Consider the following 20712-nt stretch of genomic DNA (forward strand, 5'->3'; position numbering starts at 1 on the left):
CCTATTAAGTACTGCAACATGTTTAATAAAAGCCTATATGTACAGCTTAAGATTTTGCTTTAATAATTTCATTATTTTCCGCCAGGCCTATATCTATAACCCGGAAAGGTTGTAAAATGTATTATTTTCTGGTAAGTTTTCTAAAATCACAAAATGAACAGTTAGTGTATACAAAGTTGGGATTCCCAACATTTTTCACTGCTTTGATTGTTGTTCGATTACCGGTTCTACATTCAGTATAAATCCTTTTAGAATTTTACCAAAGCGGTTAAGTCATGCAGAAACCTTTATAATCATAATAATAACTTCTGATTCTGATTATAACATATCTAGAAGCAAGTAGTATTCAAACATTGTAAAACGCATAAAGCCAAAAACCATAAAAAATGTTTAGATAATCCTGACGAAGTGTCCCAGCAAGGGTTTTTAAAGATCGTTTAAGATCGCATTCAAATTACCGGTTTATGCCGAGAAGGATTTACAGTTACTAAAGCGTGGTTCCCACTAGCGACGCAACACAAGGACGTAACGCAAAGCAAGTGAATCACAGTGATGGCTTATTCGCTTGTGATTGCTAACTGTCTATAACTTCGCTTGTCATTGGTCAAAACGCTTGCGTTGCGTTTACGTCCTTGCGTTACGTTCTAGTGGGAACCAAGCTTGATCACAAGGACGTACGCGCACCGCAAGGAATTTGACCAATCACAACGCATGAATCGCAAAGTGTCGCTAATGATTGGTCAACTCACTTTCATTGCGCCTCCTCTACGTCATTTCATTTCGTGTGGAAGTGGGAACCAAGCTTTAAGCTCTGTCTACACTATCAAACTTTATGTGTCAAAAAATGTGACATGCCCATGTATGGACATGATGTCACATGTCATATCACTACCATATTTAAGCATAGCACTACTATATATGGGCACATCACATTTTTTTGACACATAAAGTTTGATAATGTAGACAAGGCTTTACTCTGATCGGGTTTGACGTAGGTCTAACCACCAACAGTAAGAATACGTAAATATAGACACAAATTCAACGTAGAATGATCTAAAATATCAAAGATTTATTCACTATCAATAATAATAGGATAAATATTCATACATTAAAATTTACATTGTGGACATTTTGGTCTATTTGCGAATAATATACGGTATATATACGTACTAAATAAAACGTATAGGCCTATAGGAAGACATTATATTTTATATAAAAAAAATCGGTCACCACAGATTTTGGTTCTATGCTGACACCTTTTTGTACAGTAATCACAAAAACAATTGAAGATTGACTTATAAATAATATTAGCTGATTGTTATCAAAGTAAACTGATATTACTACTTGTCCTATCAAACACAATTTTACTGTTTGTGCGTATAAGTATGGCTATGTTTGGAATAGCACACTGGCGTTAATCTTATTCTTCTGACTAGAGACGCAACACAAAGACACATAAACGCAACGTAAGTGAGTTGACCAATCACAAGCGATGGATTAGTGGAGCTGTCGCTTGTCATTGGTCAACTCGCGTAAACGCAACGCAAGCGTGCTGACCACTCACAAGCGACAGTTCGAATAATCTATCGCTTGCAATTGGTCAACTCACTTACGTTGCGTAACATCCTTGTGTTGCCTCTCTTGTGGGAACCAAGCATTACGTTGCGTTTACGTCCTTGTGTTACGTCCTAGTTGGAAACAAGCTTTAGAATACCTTCATGCCACAAGGCGAATTTATTCGCGCAAATCGAAATAATTGACTTATTCATACATAATGTATGACGTAATGACAATACACATTCGTTTTTCCGATGCGGAAAACAAATTCGCAACCAATCGAGAAGTCGAAGATTCACGAAAATAGACTCGTCTGGTGGAAAATTGCACTTCTTAAAACATAGTCAAAAGAATTACATTACTTTTAAATTTCTGTTTTAATTTTATCAGGGAAGTTAATTAACGATCAACAATTTAGATTTGTTTTCAATCGTCACCTAAAATAGGGAATTGGCAGAAAACTAAATCCCAGTGAGACATTTAATTAGAAAACATTGCATAAATGTAAATTAAAATTAATAGGAAACCTCTATAATATTAATAGGATACATTTACGATTTGTAGAAAAAATTAATCATGTTTCAAAATAGATTTCAAAGAATATTAGCTAAGTAAATTTATCAAGAGCAAAGTTTTATCATTTTATGGACATGGGAAAAAGTGTGATAAAAACATTAAGCCTACTTATGTGAGTGCCATGTTAGGATATCAAAACAAAATGGGTACTCCTTTCCTTTACAAAGATTTTAACAACATCGCACACAAAATATCATTGTCGAGTTGCACTTAAGTTAAACTTAATCGAATCATAACGTAATTTGGTGATTATAATTTTTAATTTACCCTATCCGCATACCCAATGGTATCCTATACAAACTCCTTCATAGTGTTCAATTAGAAGATAAAAGATACATTTACAATAACTTGTAAAAATAGCACCAATATAAAATATGTACAATGTATTCATACAAAAATGTGCACTGAACAACATTACCCTCTCTCTCCCACACACACTATCTTAATATACATGATTTATATACATTATTCAGTGGTTCCTTTCAGCATAATTTGCATAATTTGATCCACCAGGTGGTTATATTGAGGGGGTTTACTTGCATAATCAAATAGGCATCGAATAAGCCTAACACATTAAGTATAATACTAAAACTTATTATTTGGTAAATAATATAAGGAATGAGATACCTAACTTCATGCAGATTAGTCATAATTAATTGCTATATGTTAAGAACTAATTTTCAACAAGTTAGGGAGTGAGTTAGTGACATGCTAACACAGGGGTAGCACCATGTCATCCAAGTGTAAACCAGTTCACTACATGTAAATATGTAAAATTATTTAAAAAAAATAACCATCTAAATTTTCCAATTATGTAGTAATCTGCAATTTATTTTGAATATTGCTATTAATTCATTTGGAAGTAAACATTTTATTACATAATTATTTAATTGTATAGAAATATTGATTCGTATTTCATACATGGTGCCTCAGACATTTACAGTAGGGACTTTTACCATGTGGAATAGCACCACATCAACTAAGGTCACAACGTTATACATTGACAACATGAATGTCCACTTAATGGAAAGTTTGAAATATCCATGGACATGTACCAGTTGAATACGACCCGTAGTACACGTTCACACAAATTCTAAATGTCCAACAGCACAGACATAATCTTCAAAGTTTCAGCACCATAATTTTTACAAAACCAATTCCAACGTTGTGAGTACAATACTCCTCCTATATTGGTGTTTTACACCTGGCAAGATATTAAACCAGCAAAACTGGTTTTTAATTATCTTAATAAATTAAAATCCATAGAATATATTAATTTTTGTAATTATCCAAAACTGGACATCTTTGGACCGGTCCCTAATACCAGACAACTTTGGGCTGGTCCAACAACATTAGACACATTTATGCCGGTCCAACAATGACAGACAAAGTTGGTGTGGTCCAACAATGACAGACAAAGTTGGGCTGGTCCAACAACATCAGACAAATTTAGGCTGGTCCAACAATACCAGACAATGTTGGACTGGTCCAACAATACCAGACAAATTTGGGCTGGTCCAACAATACCAGTTAACATTGGGCCACAACAATAGACAACTTAAGACAAGTCCAACAATCCAGTGGTCCCTCATAGCAGAAATCTTTAGGCTGGTCCAACAATACCAGTTAACGTTGTTCTGGTTCTATAACAACAGACAACTTAAGACCGGTCCCACAATCCAGACATCTTTGGGCTGGTCCTACAATTTACCAAAAGTTAATTGACAGGATTAGATTCTGCAGTAGAAAAAAAAAACATCCGATATAGCATGATTTTGTTTTCTTGGCATCTGAATATTTTACTGTATAATTCTTTTCAATAAGAATGAAAATACAGATGGCTATGAAATGGCACAAGAACCGGCTTCTGTCTCTGTTGGCAGATCTTCTCTTGTTGGTGTCTTCACTGCCTCATCTTCAGACTCACTGAGGTTAACACTCTGACGCTTGATTTCCATAGGAGATAGTGAGGTTTCTGACGACGTAGATGCTCTTGTGGATGCTGGAGTGTTAGGAGGGCTTGGTTGCTGTTCAATTATCATTGACAGAGCTTGAGCCTGGGGCTGAATGGCTTCAAGGACTGGCTTATAGGAAGGGCTGTCAACAACAAAAAAAGAATATTGTTCTATTATAAAAAACCATACTAATTACTTTATCATCATATTATTTATTTCACCTTAAAAAACTGAATGCAAAGTAAACATTTCTATTTCTGACAGAACACAGCTCCGGTAATAAGGTACTCCTAATAGTATGGTTTCCTATCTGAAAGGGTTGTGCGGTAATAATAATATTACAAGAAATATTCACTGCAACGCAAGACCGGCATTCCATGATCATAATTATATTTCTTCGTCTTTCTGTGTGAGAGCATGACATTTTGCGATTAATTGCAATGTTGTGCAGTCAAGTGTATCAATTAAACAGTATATCATACAGGATTTTATATTGTTTCATCAGACCCTTTTATACATGCAGGTTATATTCTGGTGAAGACAGTTTAATGTGACACGATTCCTGTATGTATACAGCTGGTACACTAGTGAGAAAGGGCTTAAGTTTTAAACATTCAACAATTATCATCAGCCTAACCTGATTAAAATAATAATAATATCCTGGATTTATATAGCGCCTAATATTGTTAAACCTCTAAGCGCTGATTGAACATTATTACCCCAGTCATTTTTTAGATCAACCACGTATGGAAACATATTCCCATAATGCAGCTAGTAATCAGCGCAAAGTTATGTCTTGATCTAACCGGGTACCCATTTATACACCTGGGTGGAGAGAGGCAAACGAAAGTAAAGTATCTTGCCTAAGGATACAATTAATTTGGCAGAGTTGGATTCGAACAGTGATCTCACGATCAGTAGTCCAACGTCCAACACACTGCGCCACACACCCTTAAATTAAAATGAAGCACTTTCTGCAAATAATTGTTCACATATTTACCATTCAGTAGTAGCCCAGAGTTCTAGAAAAGAGAAGCCCTCCCTCATCCTGCCAAGAACATCCAGGGGAGAGTCAAGAAGACTTGCAGAGTTGATAACTTGTGAGACAGCTGATAGGTCACGTAGGATGATACCAATAACAAATGCCCATTCCAAACAGTTGGCATCCAAGAAAATACTAAATAGATGTCTGCAATATAGTGGAGAAGAATAAACAAAAATACAGTATAATAAAAATGTTAGCCCTACAAGAGAAAAAAAGTGTCATCGTAAATTGTCATCGTTAATTATGTGACAAAATGAAACCTAAGAAAGGATTGTAAAACACCAAAGCATTAACCCAACTTTCCACTAGGAGAATTTGTTAGCGCAAATCGAAAGCATCAGCTTTTACGCATGCTTAGAGAGGTACTTGGAAGATGGAAACATGAATACGCACGCTTATTAACTGATGCTTTTGATTAGCGAGAACAAATTGTCTAGTGGAAAATCGGCTTTAAGAATGTCCGGTTTAATAGCTTACCTGAGTTCCTTAAGTGATTGTGGTGGTCCAAGAGTGACCATTTCAAGTGATAACTTCTCAATCTCCTGAAGATTATGGTTGCTACTCCACATGGTGTCATCAAGGTTGTCGCAATCACCAAAGGTCGACGCACTCTCTTCACCAGTTCCAAGTGTACTTGTGTCATCTGACCCTACAAACAAACATTGTATTATTTCCATATTTATATCAGTCATATTTCTATTGAGCCTCTAAAGGCCAATTTACAGAGACAAGCAGTAATGGTAATAAAAATATAGAATGTCTACAGTATGTTATGATCATTTACACACAATGCTGAGCGGACGGGCGGTTTCCGCTCAGGATAGATACAGAAACCAGATGTGGGACATGTGATATATATGTGTATATACAATCAACTCTCCTAATACCAAACTCTCTGAAAACCAGAAACTTCTCAAAATAACAGACTTTTCTTGCGCAGTGCAAAAAGTTGTCAAAAATTTGTTTTGCCAAAGAGTATATTAAAAAACTTAAAATATAATGGTGTTACCTCGATAAGACATATGCTGCAGAATAGCTTCCTCTGTCTTTGCATCACTAATAACGCTGTCCGACAGACTTTGAGGGCGTGTCAGTTTACTTTTGGTTATTCCACTTGATGATGGGGAGGGAATGCTAGATTTGGCCAGGGGTGAAGTATCATTTGATAATCCGTTTGTGATTAACGACGAACTTTGGGAAGATGACCTAGAAAAAGACCTTGATATAGAACCTGCAATAAAGATTTTTTTAAATACAATACAGTACTGCAGTTATAAATATACCTTTTTTTTTTTTTTAAGTCATGTGCATCATTAGACAGAATTGAACCTCTTGAGGTCAATCTGTTTAATGACATATGTGTCATTTTTTCTGAAGAAGTTGTCCGAGCAGGACAGCAAAACTGTCAAGCAGGTTAGTTTCATTAATTTTTTTTTTTTCGAAAAGAATTACTATTTCGTGAATATCTAAAACAAGAGGTTTAATCACATACAATATGAATTCTACAATTTAAACCAATAAAGGTATTATGTAGCATTAAAAAAAATAAAACTAAGCATTCCCCGAGTACCAAGGGAAGTGTTCTACTGTATAAGAAAACAAAAAAACATTTTCCCCCAAGATTTGTGTTTAAATTGGGGTTAGGACGGGTGCAATTCAACATGGTTGATCCGATAGGTAAGATATTTAAATTTAACTTACCAGATTTAAATGAGTTTGAAACAGGAGATACTGTGAAAGATGAAGTTGGCATAGGCCATTTGAAATCACGATGAAGACATTGCAAGGCATGGACCATATCATCAATCTTAGCGGCTCGCATCCTTTCAAGAAACAAGACCATGTTAATTTAAATAAATGCAGGTGCAAGATATACCAGTCATAAAATAAATTCTTATTTGGTGGTTGGTTCACATAGTAAGTCATGGTATTGATTCAGAACCAAAAAGGTCTAATATTGTTAACACGACAAATAAAATATTTTAACATTCTGTAATTTTAACAAACTTATGAATCACATTTGCATGCCTGAAAATATATTCTAAAAAACAATCATCATGACATTTAAAAAAAAAACCAATTTTTTTGGAAATGAAAAAAAAAAAACATTTTTCAAACATGAACCAGGTTTATGGACAGGCTGATTTAAATATCTTCTACAAAACAGTCATAACATTTTTCAAATATAAACCAGGTGTATGGACAGGCTACATTTTCATTCACTTTTAATTCAGGCAAATTAAAAGCATCGGTAAAAAAACATCAAAATATACTTAGTTTGTTACCTTTCTTTGGCGAGCCATTTCCCTAACTTAAAATCCAGGTAAGCACAAAACATTCCCAGGTCTCTTATTCGACATCCTGTAAGTAGTTTGCGAGCATGTCTGCATAGAATTAGATCTATGTAGTAATCCTCTGCTGAACTTTCATTACTGTTTAGTCTTTTTGAGACACTGGATCTAAACAAATAATTATAAATGGTCAATAACATAATAATACATTACAATTGTTTGTAACTACTGTGGAGTAGCTTTGTATCAGGGTGTTGAGTAATTGGTCAGATGTTTTGCCTTACTCTGACGTAATTTGTACTTTAGTATGTTGAGCAAGTAATTCTCAGGTTGGAATACATAATTATACATAACTTGTATTAAGGTCTGTCTACACTATCAAACTAGTTTGACAAAAAAAAGTGCGATGTGCCCAAATATGGTAGTGAGATGACATCATCATGTCCATATATATATTATATATATATTATGTTGCCATGAGAAAAACCAATTTTAAATCTTTCGTTGACGAACTATTTGACAATAAAGTTATCTTGTATCTTGTATGGGCACATCGCATCACAATATACATTTTTTGTCATATAAAGTTTGATCCTGTAGACAAGCTTTAAACTTGATGCATTGGCTATTGAAATCAATAAATCCTGATTTGAAAGAAGAGACCTTCCCTTCAAATGAATTCTAATGATCGAGTATAGTCAAACTATTTAAATTTATTATACAAGTATGATACTAACTTTTTATCAGCTGCAGCATCTGGTGTTTTATCCAATGTTTTCGGTCCACCACCACTAACGCTCCGCGTCCTAGGTAACGTCTTGTGGAATTTAAAACCAGGCATAGCTGGATCTTTTGGCGTTAATGGAGGATTGGTAAGTGGGTATACATTTGGGTTAGATAATGGAAGTGGAGATCGTAGCTCATCTTCTTCATCCCCAGGTCCAATTGTTCGTAAGAAACGTTGTAAGTCACGACAAAGTCCCCATTCTCTTTGTTCTAATGAAACATCAAATAACTGTGTTGCATACTACATAAGGAAAAAATACATAAAGGAGTCATGTTAAAATTGTATGTGAAAAATGTTTTATTTACCATAAAATATAATAACCTTTGTTATCAATTTTTTTTCTTTTGATAAAAAAGAATGTATGTAATAATTTTAAGCGTTCAATCTTAATTGCATATATATATATCATTAAAACAACTTACTTGTCGACTTATTTTGATTGTTTCTAAATTCTGTAAAATGATGAGGTAGGAAGCAGCTGTCTGCAACAACCCTGAAGTAAGGCACTCCTGTTCAATATAAAAAAGTTAATAACAGGAAAATTGTGTGTAAATAAAATAGATTCAAGAATGTTCTTCTACTTTGCAAATAGACAATCCAGCTATAAAGTCTAAAAATCATTCTATGAATATGTTTTGAGCATTACTAAAGCTCTGTTTACACTATCAAACTTTATGTGACCAAAAAATGTGGTGTGCCCATATATTTTTGTCAAAGTAGTTTGTTAGTGTAGACAGAACTTAACATCGGAAAAGGATAATGATGATCTAAATTATAGTGATAATAATACTGTACCTGGAACAAATCCCTGGGATTTCCCACAGTGTTAAATAAATACGGCCATAAAGCAATCTCTGTCTTTCTTGAACAATGTACAACAGTCTGTAGATATTCAGGAAATTCCTGTATAAAGGCCACGACCCTTGGTAACATAGCATCTGAGGAAATGAATATACATTTTATATATACTGTACACTGCATTTCTCGTTAACATTTTGCACCATGTAATGGTCAATTATTATAAATACAGCTTAACGTACCTGGTATAGGTTCCGATGCTGTAGCCTCTTCTTCCAGCACCTCATGAAGCATAAGTTCCAATACATGTGGGAAGTATGGTAACGATGTACAACTCCTGGCGATATCAAGTGCATGGATTCCAAGGCTAATTTAACACAAACCAAAATGAAAATCATTAAAGCGAAATTTTATATCTATTCCTATAATAATAATAAATATACGTTATTAATGTTTTATAAATACAATACAAGACCACATTTTGAAACAAACAAAAATGTACTTACTTTCTTCTAAGTAATTGCCGTAGTATGAAGTGAAGATAAATCTGAGTCTAAATATAAAAAAATATAATCATTATTAACAATAACAAAAATAAATATTTATACCTAAACCACAATAAGTAAATCTGAAAAAAGTTTGTACATATTTCAGAATTACAACATAATGAAACTGGTATACAAAACTACTGCTATATATAACCCTGTAAATTTCCATGCTCGAATGTAATCCCACCCCTAATTTAGGCTAAATCCATTAGACAGCATACTTAACATACTGCCAATCCATTATTAATGAATTTAGAGTATACAGTAATCCCAACCACTCATTTGCATCACATTTTGTATCATCATAAATATAACTTATCAACAACAAACTCTAAAGCTCTGTCTACACTATCAAACTTTAAGTGACAAAAAATGTGATGTGCCCATATAACATGATAATGTCATATAACTATTATATTTGGGAATATCAATACCATATTAGGGCCATCCCACTTTGTTTATCAAACTAGTTTGTTAGTGTAGACAGAGCTACCACATACTGTGCGTTCTAATGTAGAGAATGGTATACTTGATGGCTGGAAGGACTTCAAGTGATTGCTAAGCGTGTCAAAGTTCAAGGTGTCATTAGCTGCTCCCAGCACAACAGCATCTTCAAAAAGAATGGCTAGCAACAAAATAATATTAAATGTTATTGAATTATTAAACTGAAAACTTTTAAAGTTGGAAATAGTTTCAGCACAAGTATTGTACAAGTAAAATTGAATAGATGTTGAATAAAGGAAACATTTAAATATTATGATAATAATAATTATCTTTCATCCCATTAGGACATAGGGCCTACTCTTACTGAAAGATACTCTAGATTTATTTAAGTGCATACAAGCCAGATCTATACAATGGACTCCCAATTTTAAGTCCTTTTTTTATGACTGTCTTAACTGCTCGGCCATTCTCTACCATATTACAGAATAATGCACTGTATTATAAAATAAATGTATTGCATTAAGCTTACCAAGAGGATATATTTTCAAATGGAATGAGAGCATGATGCGTTTAGAAAGAAAGCCATGGCGTTTCTCATCACCCTCAGGATACAATGGAAGCCACACCTGATGATGACAAAAGAAATATCATAATTAAATCAATAACATAGTGGAGCTGTAGCTTGGTGCTTGCCTTCTAATCCCAAGATCCAGGGTTCAATCCTGACTAAGTGCCAGGGTTGTAAACTGAGACGACTCTTTCAAATCCACTCCCTAAGTCTCAGACTTAGATTATAAACACGATTAATTATAAAATAGTTTATCCATCCTGTAATTTGAGAGTTGAGAGTTTGTGCGTGTTAGATGCGTATGAAATACAAAAAAACATATTTCAAGGAGAGTGTTACACACTCACTTATTTTGATGATTACACTCTTTGTATGTTTTTTATACTATATTAAAAAAATACCTATTACATATTTTTATGTGACAAAAAAATGTGATATGCCCATATATGGACATGATAATGCCATATCACTACCATATTTTGGAATATCACTACCATATTAGGGCACATAATTAGCTCAATTAATCAACGATATGTACCTTCATTCCTGTCGCACCACATCCAAGCCAAAGAGATTCTGTCAAATGAGGCTTTTTATGGCAAACGCCTGAAACAGCCCACAAGTTCTCCACATTAGAGGCAAGTACAATTGGAGCACAAAATGGCATCTGAAAAAAGTACATAAAAATGATTAAAGTCAAAGCATAGTGAACAATATGTCAATATACAGTCGAACCCTCTTAAGGGGACACCTTCAGTTTTAGTGGAGTTCTTTGGATACATTTTTGGGTGATGTATGTTTTTCAACATATTTACCTCGTTCCGTTTCTTAACTGTTGAGTCGCTGGTAATCACTTTACCACGATCTCTATGCAGCATTAGCACACGGCCAGCAACATTGATAATTAAACTTTCTGCTTCTCTCGCATGATTATTACTTTTTTCTACAAAAAAAGATTTTAAATTCATTTACGACTTTTTAAAATATTTCATTATAGAAAAACAAACAGCTGAAATTTCAGGCAATGAAGGACGTTTTAGGTGGTTAAGCTCTGTCTACACTATCAAACTTTATGTGTCAAAAAATGTGATGATGTTATATCACTACCATATTTGGGCATATGTAGTTTGATAGTGTAGACATACCTTTAGTTTCTTGCTTGGTTACGGTAAGACTAATTAAATTATTCACCAATGAAGTTTGCTTTTGTTTATTAAATCCTCTCATGTGTTTTTTTATGATTATTTTTATTCATTGCATTATTTTTAAAGGACGAAATAAATGAAACAATCACTTCAGAAGATATTAATGATAAGAAAAAACCATGTACTGTGTAATCTATTCAATTACATGTCTTCATAACTTTTTCCTATTTCTTAAAGGTTTACTTACGTATTTCTGACCTGAGAGAAGTTAATGTTATACAAGTAAGAGACGTTGGATGAGGAACAAAGTTGGCCAATGACAGGTCTTGTATACGAGTGATAGACGCAGTAGGATCTAAAAATGACATTCAAATTAACTTGTCAGTAATGGACATTTATGCTTAAGTCAAGACAGTGCTTAAATGAAAAACTCAAGCTTGTTTATCAGACCAGTTCTTTTTATCTTAAGGAATGGACCTTGTCCTTTTCATCCAAGAGATAAGTTTTAAAAATAGGTTATTTTGAAAATTGACTAAAAGCTCTTTCTACACCATCAAACTTTGTGTGACACAATGATGTCATATTACTAACATAATTGGGCACATCACACTTTTTTGATAGTGTAGACAAAGATTTACGGCCTCTACAATTAGAAGGGAAATAGGTATTATATATCACAACATTCAAATAAATAGTGCCCTAATGGGTTCCAAAACATTTCTTATAATTCTAATGAAAATATTTTTTTAAATGTGTATCTGTTTCATACTTGGAGTATTGAAAAATAAATACCGTCCCGGGTATAATTCCACTTTGGGTTTAATCCCACCCCCTACCTTATGTCTTATTTCACAAACAGGCATATCTCCGGGTATAATCCCAGTATTGACATGACCTAGATGTAGGCCTCTCTCTAACCAGTTCAGATGAGCTTTTACAAGAAATGCTTACCAATAATTTTTTTCCTTAACCAGGGTTTCCCCGGGTATAGTTCCACCCCCCCACCCCCAAAGTCGGCTCAATTTTGTGTTGTAGGTAGGTGTGATTATACTAACGGTATTTTTAAGAGATAGTTGAGAGCGAAATGCGTAAAACCTCTTACTTGGTTGTGTGCCTTGCCGGTCAATTTGGTACAATGATATATGGTAATCAGCACAGAAGATTACTAGTAAGTCTTTAAATACATTTAACAGCAATACTTGAGATGGTACTTTAATGGATGTTGCAAATGCATTGTCTAGATTACAAACTCTTGGGTACATACGAATCTGTCAAAATAAACTTGCTTTATTAAACTTTAAATTTAGTACAGTATTTATATAACACGTAAATAGATTCTCGCCATTTGATTGGGCTGATAAAAAGTGCCTGATCAATCGCTTGGTGTATTATTTTTACCAGCTAAAGCCTGATTAACAACAGCGAGAGCGCGGTGAATAGCTATCTGAATGAAATGACAAATCTACTTAGATGCTATATAAAACAAATAATGAATGTTTTTATATTTGTGCTATGGTGCAAATAATTTCATTGGTTATCTTTCAACTCTTGAAATTGTATAAATATTATCACTATAATATTAATAACAACTTGCTGTGTATATTGAAGACATCTTTTGCTTAGCTTGGCCATATTGAATTTTTTTAATTCAACATTTTTGACATTTGGTCCAAATCCTGAGCTTTTTTTAGCAATTATTTTATTAATAATTTACCTCGTCTCTTTCATCATAATGATTGAAACACGCCAAGACGATGAAATCACGCCACCAGGTTAGACCACCCGTTACAGTCATGTCGTTCTCTTGTGAGACATTGCCAAACAGCTTCCATCGTTTTGTAAAAAGAGCACAGTGAGCTAACCCATTCTTGCCAGCAACGGTCACACAGTGACCCGACCTGTCCACCGCAGCAAACTACAATAAAATGTTGTGGAGTAAATGTAAACAAAATTAAATGTCAACAAGATTGAAACAATTGAAGTAAATGTCAAAATATTAAAATGATTGAATTAAATGTCAACAAGATTGAAGTAAATGTCAACAAGATTGAAGTAAATGTCAACAAGATTGAATTAAATGTCAACAAGATTGAAGTAAATGTTAACAAGATTGAAGTAAATGTCAAGATTGAAGTAAATGTCAACAAGATTAAAGTAAATGTCAACAAGATTAAAGTAAATGTCAACAAGATTGAAGTAAATGTCAAAAGATTAAAGTAAATGTCAACAAGATTAAAGTAAATGGCAACAAGATTGAAGTAAATGCCAACAAGATTGAAGTAAATGTCAACAAGATTAAAGTAAATGTCAAAAGATTGAAGTAAATGTCAAAAGATTAAACCGATTAAAGTAAATGTCAACAAGATTGAAGTAAATGTCAACAAGATTGAAGTAAATGTCAACAAGATTGAAGTAAATGTCAACAAGATTGAAGTAAATGTCAACAAGATTGAAGTAAATGTCAACAAGATTGAAGTAAATGTCAACAAGATTGAAGTAAATGTCAACAAGATTGAAGTAAATGTCAACAAGATTGAAGTAAATGTCAACAAGATTGAAGTAAATGTATTATTATTTATTGAAGGTCCCAAATGATCAGCAATTGCTGGATGGATCACCCTCATTAAATATGGTTAAAATAAATAAAAATTTTTTAAAATGTCAACAAGATTGAAGTATATGTCAAAAGATTGAAGGAAATGTCAACACGATTGAAGTAAATGTCAAAAGATTGAAGTAAATGTCAACACGATTGAAGTAAATGTCAACACGATTGAAGTAAATGTCAACAAGATTGAAGTAAATGTCAACACGATTGAAGTAAATGTCAACACGATTGAAGTAAATGTCAACACGATTGAAGTAAATGTCAACACGATTGAACTAAATGTCAACAAGATTGAAGTAAATGTCAAGATTGAAGTAAATGTCAACAAGATTAAAGTAAATGTCAACAAGATTAAAGTAAATGTCAACAAGATTGAAGTAAATGTCAACAAGATTGAAGTGAATATCAAAAGTTTTAAGTAAATATCAAAAGTTTTAAGTAAATGTCAACAAGATTAAAGTAAATGTCAACAAGACTAAAGTAAATGTCAACAAGATTGAAGTGAATGCCAAAAGATTGAAGTAAATGTCAACAAGATTGAAGTAAATGTCAACAAGATTGAAATGATTGAAGTAAATGTCAACAAGATTAAAATGATTGAAAAAAAAATTTAACAATTGTAAATGTTAACAGAATTGAAGTAAATGTCAACATACCTTTAATGGTGAATTACTTGTTAAGTAACTGTAAGGTACCGGTACCACTTGCCACTGTTTATTGCCTATTAATTTGTTTGGTCCTTCAGTTTGGGAAGCTAAAATTGAAAGTATAGTACATTTATTATCTTTTCTTATTTTATAGTAACTTATTATTTTATTATTGTACATACACTTTATTTTAATTCATTAATTTCCAATATATCACTGTAAAGTTTGAAGATTCTTTCATGCCAGTCAATTATATTATATTGATTTAGTTTATACGATTAAAAGACAACAATCTTAGAAACGTAGACACATTTGTCAGAACTTTGCTTTGTTGTGCCTGAACACGCGGTATTTTCTCCTACAGCCTTACCTAAGGATCTAATCTGAGCATCATGCCTGACAGGACTCCTGCCAGCGGCTGTGTCGGTATTGCTTGTCTTCAGTATTGTATCACCCGTATTTAAATAAAGTTTATCTTCTCCTTGCAGAAACAGATGTTCGTGGTTTGACTGAAAACAAAATATCAAGTGGAATATTGTATTGAAAAATATGTACACAACTTTAACGCATAGGTTAGGCCACACTCTTTGTCATTTTAGAAGTCATATGCACTATAAAAAATAACAAACTTCCATAGTTGATGTAAAACCTATTTAACATATTATAGTGAACTCCCCAAAAATGGAGCCTAAGAAAATTGAAAACTATGCCGAAACAACAATTTTTATAAGGCCTAAAAATATCCCAAATTTATTTATAATATTGAAAATGCATTTAGCCAGCTTACAGACCAATTTACACAGATCTGCGGTAACGGTAATAAAATTATAGAATCTATGTTGTTCCTTGTGACCATTTACACGGCACGGAGCAGACGGGCGTTTTCCTCTCAGGATAGATACAAATTCTATGGGGGACAAGCTATGCGGTTTTCCGCTTACCGTTACCACTCGTCTGTATAAATTTGGGCAACTTAAGGAGTATCAACTGTAAAAGCAAACATATACCGTAAAAGCAAACATATACATTGAGAGTATCTTTTACATAGAGATTTTAGTATGACTTACATACCATACATGGATTTGTAGTGAGGGCGCTTTTAACAAATAATAGTTGAATAAGATGAGTGGTTGGTTTGGGACAATCCTGGTTATTATCCATAGACATTGTGTGTCTTGGAACACCGTTTACCATCCATAACCTATAGCCCTCCATACTCCAATCCTGATATACAAAAGAAAGAATAGTATAGTTGTATAAAGTGTACATTAATCTTTCTTTGTGAATAAATGAATGTGTGAATGGATGGAATGACACAAGAGTTGAACTAGCGTATTTATTTGAAACGACCAACTTTGAATGAACGCCTCCCTCGAATAAACAGTGCACCCCGCCACATGCATATAATATACATATTGATAATATTGTATTACAACACATTTCTATTTGTAGTAGAATTTATTGACATGATCTACAATTTACCAAGCATTTTGATACAATTTTTTTACTGTATTTTATCAGTTCTCAATGTTAATTGTGTTGTATTTGTTCATATCCAGGGGGTATTTATTTGATTATACAAGTTACCATATAAGTTACCATATTACACCCAAATAAATGCCCCTTAAAAACCCTCCTAAACAATAAACACCCCCCACCCACAAAAACCCTCCTGAACAATAATGCACTGGGCGTTTATTCAAATAAATACGGTAATTAATTGATTGTAATCTAACTTACCATAGCTTTTACTTGAAAAGGATTTTTTTTACAACACTGTGGTGACATTCTAGAAAAAGCAATTAGTTGGTTTTTATGACTAGGAATATCCACCATTAAGCGTTCTGTGGCAATGATATCATAGAGCCAGCCAGTAAACAGTGTCTAGTATTTTTTCAACTCAGATATGAAACTCAACAGAATATTTTATTTCCTATTTTAGTAAATACAGTATGTTAATGTTAAATTTTCTTGACATTTGATTGACCTAACCAAAGCAATAAGAAATGTTCAATAAATACCCATATTCTCCTCCAACTGTGCACAGTAGTTTAGCTCCAAAGGTACTCCACATGGATAGGCCACCTTGTTTCCATGACAATGCAAGGGCACATCCATCAGGAGTCCACCTCATCATGGACACAGGACCGAGAGCTTGACATCCTTCTGTAAAAACAATGTAAATCAGATTGTAATATTAAAAGTAATTCATAAACAATAACCAAAAGACCAAAAGAGAGAAAACAGCATGGATGGCAAACATCAAAAAAGAAACAGAAACTTTTCAAACGGACAGAACTATACACATGCTTGCTCAAAAATGTGACGAACACAAGTGAGACGCACAATTTCTAACGAGATGATGATGATAACAAATTAGGCGAGTAAGAGACCAAGCGGTTAAGACAGTGAAACATCAGTAGTATATCTTTTGAGATAAGGAGTGGGTGCTAGTTCACATACATTCACTCATCACAACTGGGTCCTTTGGGAGAACAGTCTTCGACTGAAGAGGTCAATCGGTATAATAAGAATTTCTTTGAAAAGAATAGCTGATTTCATGTAAAAGGATAGTTGATTTCAACAATAATATTAGTTATTATTTAAAGCACAGGTTGTTACTGGTTTTAAACAAGTTTAATAAAATAATCATAATTACCTGGATAATCATTTGTTGACAATATAATATGATGTGATAATAGCATTCCTCCTGTTATTTCATCTACTGTATAAACTATACCTTGTCCACTAAAAGATGATTAAATGATTAAGCATAGCCATATACAGTAAGCAACAAATTTAAATACTGCTGAACGTGTTTACTGCTTTCTGTTTGATTTTAAATAGGAAATCATTATTCTATTATATTATATATTCTAACAACATTTTTTAATGAAAATAAATTTATAATATAGAACTATTAGAACTCACTTTTTACGTCCAAATGCTAGTAACTTGTACCTATGATTAATTGCAACAGATGTGATATCCTTCATTTCAGGTGCCCACACTGCGTGCACATGCTGATAATAAAGAAACAAGGTATATTAAAACATTGTAATACATTAGAGCCTCTTCTTTGGGACACCTCTCTGTTTAGAAGACACCTCATATCTCCCAAAGACTTGTAATAAGACTTTGTAGAGCATCTTGTGTATATGTTTGTCTTGTGAACCTCTGAGGGTCCCTAATGATCAGAAATTGCTGGATGGATCACCCTCATTAAATATGGTCAACAACAAAAAATGTAAACATTAAAATAGTTATTTAATACCAGTCATTGTTACCTTAAGTTGCACTATAATAATTTAATTTTAAAACATAGAAAACTTTCAAACTGGTAAACACTTATACTTACATTTGGTTCATAACGTTGAGAGTCTGATGAAATAAAAGCTGCTCTTCCATCTGACAAAACAACAGCTAGGCCGCCCAGCAGATTACTGAATTCCATGTGGGTGAAATGAAGGCCTGGTATCTCAAGCACGATTTCTAAAGGAAGTGATCATTCACAAATTTAATGTTTACTATAAAAGTAGGTCTAAACATTTTACTTTATTAATATAATGGGTTTTGGTGTGGAATAACTTGCAAGTACTGTACTGCTAATAAACAACATAAAATAATTCATACCTCTTGATTGTTGTAGGTCTACTGAGAAAGGTATACCATGTATTGATATATCACTGCGTTCATTTGCATGCCCCTCCCACCTGAAACGTTTCAATAGACCACCCCCAGTTGCCACCAATAACTCATCTCTTAAGCAACATAATCTAAGAATGAAAAAGAATATCTTGTAACTTAATCACTTATACAAAAACAACATTTTTGAAGGAATTTAAAAGTATGTAAAACTATTATGGAACATCATATGAAGTTTTATAGTAAGGAAAGATAAAAGTACAAAAATAAAAGTACATTTATGTATTTATTTATGTACAAACATTCAATAAAAAATCAATGAAATTGACAGTACTATGAATATAAACAATCGTTTTTAAAAGGAAATATTTTGTAACAACCTTTGACTCCCCTACCTGGTTATATCTCCTGGTATATGTACTGTGTAGTTGTATGACAGACTGAGAGATGGTACAGGCACAGTATCTGCAGCTGTTGTCTCTACTCTGTAATGACTTGTACTAGAGTGAATAAAAAAAATATTATTTTTCAATAACAAATCCACCCTGTGTTAATGGTTTACTCCATAAATTTGATTATTTAGATTCCAAAACACACACACACACACAATAAACGGACCGATAACACCATTCACAATAACAATGATAACATTGGAAATTTATGAATTTTAAACATTTATAATTAGTAGATATTCCATGTTTGTATTTTATATAATCTATATTTTGTGGGTGATATCTTAAAGTGTCACAGATAAGATTTATATCATTACCTTAAGCTTGGGGAAACACAAAAGAATTGTCGCATGAATTATTTTATTTTATTTATCATGATACAGAATGTAAATTGTGACCTGGGCTAACTCTCTTAATGATTGTATGCAAACCTTTTGTATCAACATATTGTAATTTAAAGCATAAACTTACTTCTTATGTTTACTGCTATATAAATATGTATCATCAACGTTTACTTTAAAAAACATAAGATGGCCACCAGTGGTCTAAAAAAAAAGATATCAAAATATTGATTGTTGTTATTGTTGTTTACAAAAAGAATGTTTATTTTCTGCCCTGTTTATAGTGGTTTTATACTTACGGAAATTGTTAAGTAACTTGAATCTGGTCGCCATAATGCAGATTTATTTGTACCTAGCACAACCACGGCGTCATCTGCCCTTCTGTAGCTTGTAATTAAAACACAAGGCTGCAAATTAAATCAATCACATTTTATAATGTACAATATCTGGAATATAAAATCTTTAATCTTTTTTTTTAACTTGATTGAAAAGAGAACAACGTTATGAAAAATAACTAAAACGCAAAATAATAGCGGACTCAAAAAAAAGAATCCAGTTTTCTGAGGCTTGATCTTAAAAGGATCTGCTGGTATGAAAATGGAAAGTAATAATATAATACTAAATAGGATTACCTCATCCATTCATTTAAAAAAAAGATCAATTCAGTCATAAAAAATAATATATTCATTCAAAATGAGGACAAAATAAAGTAATCATTATTATATCATGTATGTATGTCTAGCTAGCTAGTTTATTATTAGTTCTACATGGATCCAGGTCAACTACCCTAGCTAGGCCTAGGACCCATGTACAACATAGCCTACAGTAATTAAACAAGGGCGGGCGAGAAGAAGTTTTATCCCTCGCGAGAGTTGATTGATTGGTGGGTACCTTCCACGTAGGCTGTGTGTGTATCACACTTACATTACAATGCCAAATGTAGACGGTTTGTGTGGTGACAACGGCAAATAATTGCCTTTCTCTGTTGCTACAAACTTCAACTAGTTTTTCATCCCCTCCCGTTGGAACATCTAGATACTTCGGCCAACCAACAGGAAAATACATCTTGAAAGAATTTACCAACTTCGGAAACTACTGTCAAATCGCCATCGTAGACGAAAAGGTCAACTTTTATTTTGGGAAAAGGTCAAAAGAAATCACTCCGTTAAAAACACATAAATATTTGCCAAAAAAAATATAAAATTCAATTTTGAATTTATTATAAATTGAAATTATCATTCATTAAATATTGTATACATTATATTTAATTTTACAAATATTGATTACAAATTTATATATGTTTAG

At 33.0% G+C, this 20712-nt stretch overlaps 1 protein-coding gene across 1 annotated transcript; it reads right to left on the reverse strand.

The window, feature by feature from the left end:
* Positions 1 to 1054: 1054 nt before the first annotated feature.
* Positions 1055 to 20509, reverse strand: LOC140051375 (guanine nucleotide exchange factor subunit RIC1-like). Its single transcript, XM_072096566.1, has 31 exons — positions 20332 to 20509; positions 19707 to 19814; positions 19538 to 19611; positions 19010 to 19114; positions 18603 to 18745; positions 18328 to 18461; positions 17901 to 17992; positions 17629 to 17717; positions 16991 to 17135; positions 16710 to 16758; positions 16041 to 16193; positions 15340 to 15478; positions 14979 to 15076; positions 13429 to 13629; positions 12817 to 12982; positions 11962 to 12069; positions 11385 to 11512; positions 11108 to 11236; positions 10531 to 10627; positions 10058 to 10182; positions 9516 to 9562; positions 9252 to 9376; positions 9007 to 9149; positions 8634 to 8720; positions 8162 to 8451; positions 7419 to 7592; positions 6835 to 6956; positions 6143 to 6364; positions 5611 to 5782; positions 5089 to 5277; positions 1055 to 4230 (listed from the first exon to the last, which is right to left on the reverse strand). Exons 1-31 carry the CDS (start codon positions 20470 to 20472, stop codon positions 3975 to 3977), a joined length of 4251 nt encoding a protein of 1416 aa, XP_071952667.1. The 5' UTR covers positions 20473 to 20509; the 3' UTR covers positions 1055 to 3974.
* Positions 20510 to 20712: the final 203 nt, after the last annotated feature.

This window comes from Antedon mediterranea, chromosome 6 (genome assembly GCF_964355755.1).
Source record: "Antedon mediterranea chromosome 6, ecAntMedi1.1, whole genome shotgun sequence".
Taxonomy (NCBI): domain Eukaryota; kingdom Metazoa; phylum Echinodermata; class Crinoidea; order Comatulida; family Antedonidae; genus Antedon; species Antedon mediterranea.

Excerpts from the sequence above, each read along its gene's own strand:
- LOC140051375 (XM_072096566.1), bottom strand. The coding sequence starts at position 20,472 with ATGTATTTTCCTGTTGGTTGGCCGAAGTATCTAGATGTTCCAACGGGA. Across the intron at positions 12,983-13,428 it reads ATTATGATGAAAGAGACGAG|ATTCGTATGTACCCAAGAGT; the intron begins GTAAATTATTAA and ends TTATTTTGACAG. Across the intron at positions 11,513-11,961 it reads TTCTCTCAGGTCAGAAATAC|AAAAAAGTAATAATCATGCG; the intron begins GTAAGTAAACCT and ends CTTTTTTTGTAG.